Here is a 9,543-nt window from a genome sequence, read left to right as displayed (position 1 = left end):
TCTTAGTGGAGGAGTGATGAGGCAGAGACCCATATGTATTGTCAAGTCCTCTCAGCCCCTAAATACCTTAGTACAATTACATCACTACAGCACACTGAGCATGTGCCAGCTATAGTACTATTACATCATCACAGCACACTGAGCAACTAGAAGCACCCTGCTATTAATATGTAAATGTCTCATATGCAAGTATCTCCATTTCAAGTAGAACACAGGTTTTCACACCCTCCCTGACTTCTCAGGAAGGGTGAGACTCCCCAAAGGGAGATGAGAGCCAAACTAGGCATTGTCAGCAGGTTCCCTCTGGGCTGATGGATCTTATAAATCCCAATATCTGTGGCCCTCTTCACATGTGGGCAGCTAAATGATACAGTGGATAGAGTGCCAGGCCTAGAGTGAGGGAGATTCATCTTTCAGAGTTTAAATCTGGCCTCAGGCCTCTGTGTGACCCTGGGCAAGGTACTTAACCCTGTTTGCCTCAGTTTCCACATCTGTAAAATGAACTGAAGAAAGAAATGGTGAAGCCCTCCAGTATTTTTGACAAGAAAACTCCAAATGGGATCATGAACAGTTGGACAAAATTGAAAAAATAACCTAACGACATCTTGTTCATGCTCACTGCAGGTCTCTTTATTGTCCCTTGGGTAATCTGAGTATTCCAGATGCTCTCTTGTTTATATCTCCTATTCTCATGTCATTGAAGGAAGAATATTGGCAATAAATAGATGGACCTTGGTTTCTATAAAAAATTTGGAGTTGATCGAACATTTGTTAATCTGTTCTGCTCTAGGCATGAAATATTAGGTACTAGAGATACAAGGATAAGAATGGAATAGTCCCAGCTTTTAGGGAGCTCCTATTCTACTGAGGGGTGGACAACATAATCATAATGCAAACAAAACCAAAGAGGCAAGAAAAAGCTTTTACAGTGCAGGGGAAAAAGGGAAGGAGAGGATAAGGGAGTGAACCTTACTTTCATCAGAATTAGCCTAAAAAGGAAATAACATATATACTCAATATGGGGATAGAAATCTATCTTACCCTGCAGGGGAGGGTGAAAAGATAGAAAGAGAATAAACGGGGTGGGGGGGGGGGAAATACAGTTAGCAACAGTAATTGTAAAAAAGAATTTTGAAGCAAATTTCTCTGCTTACAAAGGCCTCATTTCTCAAACATAAAGGGAACTGAGTTAAATTTATAAAAAAGAAAAAACAAGAGCCATGCCCCAGTTGATAAATGATCAAAAGGGCCATAAATTTATGCATTATCCTTTGACCCACTACTAGGCATGAATACCAAAAGAGATTAAAAAAAAAAAAGCACTGAATTAAGGAGTTTAGAGAGTCAGTTTCTTCATCTGTTAAAGAGATATTAGGACTAAATTGGAAGTTTTTAAACTGGAGTTCACAATTTTTAAGAACATTTTAATAAATAATTGAAAAAAAAAAAAAAAGAAAGCAATGCTTGAGATGAGGAGTCAGAATCTTGTCATTCTCAAGAAAGGCAATCCAGCTGGGTTTTCTTTTCATATTCAAGGCTAATAGGGGAAAGAAAAGAATTACCAGCATGGAAGACTACAAACAAAACCTAAGTGACTTTAAATGATTAGACAGAGATCCATCCACTTTTGCTATTTATTGTTTCTGAAATCCACTTTTAACCTACATCCTTCTGGTTTTATGATCCTTTTTTACTTTTTTGTTCTATAACAGAATAGTTATAGTTATTATCAGCTTTATAATGATAGTTATGCAGTTAGTATCAGTGTTTACCTATATTGTTATTTTGATCCTTGTTTCTTTAGAGTAGTTGAGAGTGTTGCTTTTTAAGTCTCCCTATATTTCTTTGGATTTTTTGAATTTATTAATTTGTTATACTATGATAACATTCCATTACATGCACATCGTGTAATTTGTTTAGTTGGTTCCCCATTAATGAACCAGTGAGATCATGGGTTTTGTTATGTTTGTTTCATCTTAATTACTACAAATAGTGTTCCTAGGAGTACTTTTGTGAAGACAAAACTTGTTTTCCTTGTCAACAATACTTGGGACGTGGTCTCCGCAGAGGGACCAGTGGTTTTTAAGTATTATTTTATCCTCATGTGACAGATAGTAATAGAATGGTCAGTCAGTGGTCGCTTAACTAGTTAGTGACAAAGAAAGACAGGACAAAAATCCTGGTCTGGCTCAACTTGGAAACTTGTCCTACTGTGTAAAATGTATGAATTCAGTTTTCTCCTTACAGCAGACCCCTTTGAAATAGGTTAACTGAGATACTGGAATCATATGTGTAAAATTGGAGGGGATCTCAGAGGTCAGTTGGTCCAAAACCCAGGAAGGTTAAATTATTTTCTTGATTTGCACTCAGGTCCACTAACTACAGAGCTGGTGCTTTTCCTATCCTTGCAGCGAGTCTCCTTATCAAAGGTTTTTGATTGAATTACTAAGCGTTTATCAACTTCCTCATATCTCTGATTAGCTGGAAGAATCCCTCCCTTTCCCCTTCTTCCTGTCTGGAAGATGGGGTGAGGGGTGAGGAATCCATCTGTGCAGACTTTCCAGTAAGTACAATGAAGAAAGTCATTGTTTTCACCAGTCCCCACCCCCAAAATAAACCTTAGGAATTCCATCAGTAACATACGTTTGGTATTTTCAGAGACGCTTCTAATTTCCAATAGTTTGGCCCATTCACAATTTTGAAAAAATCTGTTAACTTATACAGTCTAAATTTGGGTTCAGAAAACAAGGTCATCACTTTTTGAAAGCGTGACCATGAAGATTGCGTAATCACAAGATTTCAAAGTTGGGATAGATGTGTGAATTATTTGGGAAGATTGGAGAAACAGCTGGAGGGTGATCTGGAAAGGAGGGGGGGGGTAGACAAGGGTTGGGGCTGTAGACTAGATTGAACTTAGTAGGACCACCGGTTTTAAGTTTAGAAGTAGTTTAAAGCCAGAATTTTGACAGATGAGGAAAATGAAAATGATCTAAAAGAAGCCCAGAAAGAGGATTTGTCCGGTGTTAAGCAATCCCTGAGGTTGGGGACTGATCATTAATGCTATTACACAGTTCCAATTTCCCAAAGGCTTTCACATGCTGTGTTACTTTGGATTCTCCCAACAGCCCTAAAGTGCTGAAGTGGTTATTTCTATAACTGAGATGCAAGCTCTGAAGGCCAAAAAAGTGGGGCGTTTTTCCTTCGCTCTCCCAGGCAGTCTCTGCTGAGTCCCGGTCTTCGGCTTCTCACTCCCCTCGCCCCGATCTGGTGTTCCACCGCACTGCCGCTCCAAAGCGTGGGACCCACTTAAGGAAAGGGCAGTGGACAAGGGGGAGCGCTCAGCCTGGAGACGAGAACGTACAGAGAAGGAGAGGAAGCTTGCCCGCTGCTAGCCTCCCCCAAGCAACACCGCAAGAATAGCTTTAAGGGGGATCAATAATAGTTCTCGCTTCTACAGTGCGGGGGAGCACGGATACGATCCGGGCCAGAGAATCCCAGCCTGGCAGACAGTTGTTTCCTCCTCCATCGCACTTTCCGTGCACATAGTAGGCGGTCAATAAATATTTGATGAATGAAACCGCGCAGGGGAGAGAAATGCGCGTGTCCCTCTCGGGGAACCCTGCTGCAGAAAGGTTTCCCCCGCGCTCTCACAATGGCATCCGCCGAGGCTGCCGTGCCCAGTCCTGAGCCGGGGTTCCTGGAGCCCTGGGCGGCCCGGGCGGGGTGTGGAGGGCTCCGAGGCGGCTCTGGGGAGCGGGCCAAGGCCGGCCCCCACCCCTCGCCACACCCATTTTCCGAGGAACTCACAGATGTGTTATTTGGTTAAGGCTCTCCCCCAGAGAAATTCCTCTGAACTCTGTGGTTAAAAGCATCGGCTTCCTGGGAAGCAAAAGCTGCGAGCGGGAGGAACTGGGCCGAAGGCGCGGGGTTCCGGTGGGGAGCGGCGCGCAGTGGTCGCGCGGCGCTCTAACTGGAGTTAGAGAGGGGCTGCGGGCGGAGTGGGGGGAGGGCCGGGGGGGATGGGATGGAGAGGGCGCGGGCTGAGACGGCAACCGGAGGGCGTTAAGGATGTCCAACAAATAGAGCCAGTGTTCAACAACAGGGAGAGAGTAGGCGCCGGCAACCGGAGCTGGAGCCGAGCCCGGCAGGAGGGGGCCGGAGCTGGGCGGGAGCGGAGCGTGTGCGTCCTCACCTCCAGAATAGAAACCGAAAGCCCAAGAGGAGGAGCTCTGGACCCCGCCTCTCTCGCAGCCCCTCCCCCACCCCCCCACCCACCCCAGCCTGGACCTCGGAGATTTAAATAGATTGCGCCCTGCGCTGTGCGCGGAGCAGACGGGAGCTGCGGCTACAGCAGCTGCACTGGCTCCCAGCCTCGGACTATGCGCCTGAGCGGCCCCGGAGCTCCCCCGCCGCTCCGCCCGCGGCGCCGAGCCGCGCCCACCCGCCTGGGAGCCAGGTAACCTGGGACTCGGGGCGCCGGGAGCCGCTGGCGGTGGGGGGTCCTGGAGCCTGGGGTCTCCGTGCTCTCCCCGGTCTTGCGCCCGTGCTGGGCGGCTAGGGAGCGGGATCCCCAGTCAGGTCCGGGGCAGTGGAGGGAAGGGAGGCCCCGCCGAAAGGAGGGGAGCTGGAGGAGAGGGAAACCCGGAGGCAGGCACAGGGACGGCTGGAGACCTTCCTTGCCCGTATCATTGAAGGGAGCGGGAAAGCTCCGGAGACCCGGCTCCCGGCCCGTCCCCTTGCAGCCCTCGGAACGGTCTCCGGAGTTGTGGGCATCCCTTGCATCCCCCCGTCTGCTCCCTCCTGGTCCTCAGCGGGTTTGGGGGAGGCGGCGGCTGCCGGGGAGCATCATTCCTTCGCTCTTGGCCGCTAGAGTCCCTGCAAAGCATTCTGCGGGAAGGCTGCACGGATCCTGCGATTCGGAGCCGTCTCCCGCATCTGGCCCGCTCGCCCTTAAAAGCAGCTGGCTGGCTGTGTGAAAATTGGGAATTTTCCCCCCCGCTGATTTTCAAGAACTGTCCCAGAACCAGCTGTCTTGCTTCTTATTGGCCAGCAGGGGGAGGCCACGAGCGATGAGAGAAAGACCTGGGCTCGTGGCCAGGGAATGGGGGTGGGAGCCCCGGAGAGGGCACCTCTCAAGCTCCAGGACACTTGCCGTAATCTAAAGATGTAGATGTTTGTACTGTACGCGGCAGCCCACCCACCGCCTTCTCTCTGCTTAGTCCATCCTGCAGGGCACTATCAGCCCCTTCCCCGCTCTCCCTCAGCTTAGATGAGCACTGACATCCTCATCCTCGGCCGCCCCTGGACCAGAAGCCTCCTAGGGGATACCCCGACCCGGGGCACACTGTCCACAGCCCCGCCCGCCCGCTCTCGGAAATGTTCCCCGCTCACGCTGCCTCTCTTTCTCTCCCCCCCTGTCTCTCTTTGCCCTTCTGTCTGGGATTTCAGAGTAGCTGCTGCTGGAGTGGAGCCCGAGCCCGCCGCCGGACGCTATGGGCGACCCCACAGGCTGGCCCAGTCTGTAGAATGGTAGCACACAGTAAGGTGGCAGCCGACAATGCAGTTACAGCAGACACCAGAAGAAGACTCGACCCTTCTCCTCCTCCTCCTCCGCCCCACCGGGCTGGCCGGGAACATCCCAGCCCGCAGCCCCGACCGCAACACGGCCTGGCCCCTCAGCATGGTGCGGTGGCCCTGGCGGCGACGACCCAGGGACAGGGGGACACTCACTTCCGAACCTTCCGCTCCCAAGCGGACTACTTCAGCATCACCCGAGCCAGCGCCTTGTTGGACGCCTGTGGCTTCTACTGGGGGCCTCTGAGTGTGAACGTGGCCCACGAGAAACTCAAGGCTGAGCCGGTGGGGACCTTCCTGGTCCGGGACAGCCGGCAGAAAAACTGTTTTTTTGCCATCAGTGTTAAGATGGCTTCAGGGCCCACCAGCATCCGGGTCAACTTCCAGGCCGGTCGATTTAACCTGGATGGCAGCCGGGAGACCTTCGACTGCCTCTTTAAGCTGCTGGAACATTACCTGAACTCTCCCAGAAAAATGTTGGTGACCCCCCTTCGACAGCTCAGGGTACGGCCCCTGCAGGAGCTGTGTCGTAAGAGCATCGTGGCCACCTTCGGAAGGGACAACTTGGGCAAGATCCCCCTAAATCCTGTCCTTAAGGACTACCTGAAGTCTTTTCCTTTCCAGATATGAAAAGATGGAAGAATATGGTGGCAGCATTAACTATGTTTTTTTTTTTTTTTTTTGTGGGGGGGAAGGGGAATTGATGTTGTTTTTCTCTGGGGTAGGGGAAAAGGCAGTAAGAGGGAGCTGATGCTGATTTTGTGTGGAGTTTGGTCTTTATGGCAGAAGACACCTAGAAAAGGAAGAAAACAAAGTTCCCTCCCCAGGAAGGAATGTCCTCCCGTGGAGCTGTCCCACTCCTTGCGTGCTTCTTCCCTCCTGCCTCAGTCAATCGAGGCCCATTTATTTTTCTATTATCCTTAATGTATTTGGGATAGGGACCTGTATACACTCGTCTCCCTTCCCTCCTCATGTTTACAAACCAAATATCTTTGCACAAACCAGGGGTTTGGGGTCTCTGGCTTAATTTTTCTGCTATGCAGAAACCTATTATTTTATATTTTTTAAAGAAGAATAATGTAATAAACTTTATTATAAAAGTTTTTTTTAAACAAAAAAAGAGGAAATTTTCTGATTCATTCATTACCTTGGGGTTACTCTGCCTTCAGAGAGCTTTGAGTCAGCCTGAGGGTGCTTCTGGGGTGGAAAGGATCTATGATAGAGCCAAGAAAGGTCTCCCTTTATAGGAATCTTGAAGACTCATAATAGTCATGTGTCCTTGGGGGGGGTGTTTTTCCAAATATCCTAAAGACCTCAGAGTCTTTGAGATTTGAAGGGGACTGTGGATTCTAATCATAGTTCTTGGATTTGGTCTAATCTAAATAGAAGTATATAGCCTGAAAGTCCTAGAATAATTAAAGATTTTGACAGTTAACTTAAAATGGATGAATTAACTAGAGTCATCCTTACTAGTTATAGAAGCCACCTAAACTGTCAGATGAAAAAATCCTGTTGACTGGTTCAAAAGATCCCATGAAGTGTTAAAGCTTTACCTTTAAGAAGACTTTTACATAATTCTGGGGCTGGGGACAAGGCTAGGATCTACTTTCCTCTGTTAATCCTGATCTACTCTTAACATTTTTGTTCAAAGTAACTTTTTAAACAATGACAGAGGAGAATGGGGAGGGGGTTGAGATTTGGAAATGGCCACTCAATACTTATTGCCTTACCAACAAGCAGCTTTCAGTAGAGAACAATTGGAGAGAGCCTATGTGTGTCTGAGGACTAGGTTGTGGGGGGCTGCTGTGATCCAGGAAATCAGAATCTGATGAATGGCTGGTGCTGGGAACCAGCAAGCTCAGCACTACGGAAAGCTGTTAATTGAGTCATTTTAGGGTTTGGGGTTAAGCAGGCTTTATGCTTCATTTCACTTCATTTTTGAAAGTTAAAATGGCCCTCTGGAGCCTTGGACATGTTTGTAATGTAGTATCCTAATATTTAATAATACCTTTCAAACGGTAAAGTGCTCCATGAAATTAACTTCGGGCAGGAGAGCAAGAGTCACTGTGGCCTGCTTTTGGATTAAATAGGTTCCAGGCTCAAAGGTTAAGAATGGCCAGAGGAGATTTAGGATGCTTAAAGCTTTCTCAAGTTGACCCATTTTAATAAGTGGAGAATGTAGGCAAAAAACTGAAGTCTTGTGGAAGCTTGAGCTATTTTGTTTGTTTCCAATTGTTGTCCTAGGGGATGAGAAACTGGGGGTGCTCTTGGGGAGAGGAGTGATTAGTGAACTTTCTTCAGAAAACTCATTTTCCCTTTTAAATCCCCAAGTGAGAATTGGGATGGAACCAAAGATTCCCTGAAGGAGATCAGAGTGAGGGATATACACCTGGATCTAATTAAATATAATACTCATTTCTGAGTGTGTGGAGGGGGAACTGAGACTTTTAAGGATAAGGAAAATAGCTTTAAGGGCATTATTTTATAGATTGAATATTTAGAAATTGCTGTGTGTGTGTATAAAAAAAGGCCCAGCAAAAAGCCAACATGTGACCAGCTGTTTTCTTTAATGTGCTGCCAAAACTGAAATCTTGTGCACACCATTAAAAATACCATCATTGAAGAGGAGGAAGAGGCAAGAGGCCCATGTGGCTTCTCTGCCCTAACAGATTTTTTTCTTTTTTTTTTGCTTAAAAACCTCAGCTTCATGATTCAGCAGGGCTGACGTCAATTTACAGGAATAAAAAGTGAGATGAAAAGATCTGGTGTGTATGAGGGGCAGGTAGGTAATGGGAATACGGTCAAGGTGAGAATAGTTGAACTGAAGCTAAACTTAAGGGATTGGGGGTATTGGCAATAGAGAGGAAGGCTTTTTTATTTATCTTGTTAGCCATTTTTTCACCCAAGACTAAATCCCTGGGACGTCTTGGAAAATGGCATAGTGGAAAGTGTCAGCTTTGCAACTATTTGGAACCCAGCTTACTCTTTGGGCAAGTGACTTAACTGCTTCTCAGTGTCCATTTATTGAATTAGTATCTTCCTGTCTAAGTCTTCACCTAGATCCATGAACACTCACTAACTCACAATGACTAACTTTATAGCTACGGAATCCTAAGTCTCCTATTGTTGGATCCCAACCTTCTCATATATCCCCAGTATCATTGCGACCCCTGCTAACTTGTTCAGAGCTCTTCAGAAATACAGTCCTCTGATAGCAGGTATTTTTTTTTTTTCTCTATTTTGTCAAGTGCTGTCTGTATCTTGAAACTTAGATGGGATTTTTTCCCCTTTTTTTAAACTAGGAGACTGTACCAACTTTCTCTGTCAGAATTTAGGTCCTTTCTTTTAAGCAGTTGTAAAGCCCTGAAAACATAAGGCTTTATAAATGACTAATTGGAAGGCAAGGGCAAATCAGAACCAAAGTACTCTAGAAAAAATTGAGGGGAGGATATTTAAAGAGGAGATTCTTCACAGAGGTGGGGATCTTGTGTATAAGAAATGTACATTTTGCAGTACTTTACAGTTTGTAAAAACACTTCTCACTGCAGCCCTATGAGGGAGATAGTGTTAAGTATTGTCCTCACTCTATTTTACAACCAAAGGTTCAGACAGACACAGTGATTTTCCCCAGTTTCTCATGACTATAACTGGAATTTAAACGTTTTATTTTCCACCTTACTTCATTGAAGTATACTTTCATATACTTTAATCTTTTTTTTTTTTTTTTTTTAATTAACAAAAAAGGAAAGAACCAAAGATCACATATCTTAAAATGGCAGCAACATTGTCTTGGTATAGGATCAGGGAGTGCTGGAAGTGGAGAAAGATTGGTCAAATCTGAGAAAAACCCCGCCAAAATCCTAGCCAAAGATCGATGCCTTCGCTTTCATGGCGAGCATCTTTCCCTACTGCTCCCAACTTGGCTAACAGAACAACTTGAAACATGTTTCAAGGAACCGCCAGCACCTG

The 9,543-nt window shown here is 46.5% G+C and overlaps 1 protein-coding gene across 1 annotated transcript; it reads left to right on the top strand.

Moving 5' to 3' along the window:
* Positions 1-4,323: 4,323 nt before the first annotated feature.
* On the top strand, positions 4,324-6,234 carry SOCS1 (suppressor of cytokine signaling 1). Its single transcript, XM_074280554.1, is given in 4 exon segments — positions 4,324-4,456; positions 5,449-5,586; positions 5,589-5,690; positions 5,692-6,234. Coding segments are annotated over 3 exon segments (675 nt in total). The 5' UTR covers positions 4,324-4,456; positions 5,449-5,526; the 3' UTR covers positions 6,205-6,234.
* Positions 6,235-9,543: the final 3,309 nt, after the last annotated feature.

This window comes from Sminthopsis crassicaudata, chromosome 1 (assembly GCF_048593235.1).
Source record: "Sminthopsis crassicaudata isolate SCR6 chromosome 1, ASM4859323v1, whole genome shotgun sequence".
Lineage (NCBI taxonomy): Eukaryota > Metazoa > Chordata > Mammalia > Dasyuromorphia > Dasyuridae > Sminthopsis > Sminthopsis crassicaudata.
Note: the sequence above shows the minus strand (reverse complement) of the source record. Positions and strands in the feature narration are given on the sequence as shown.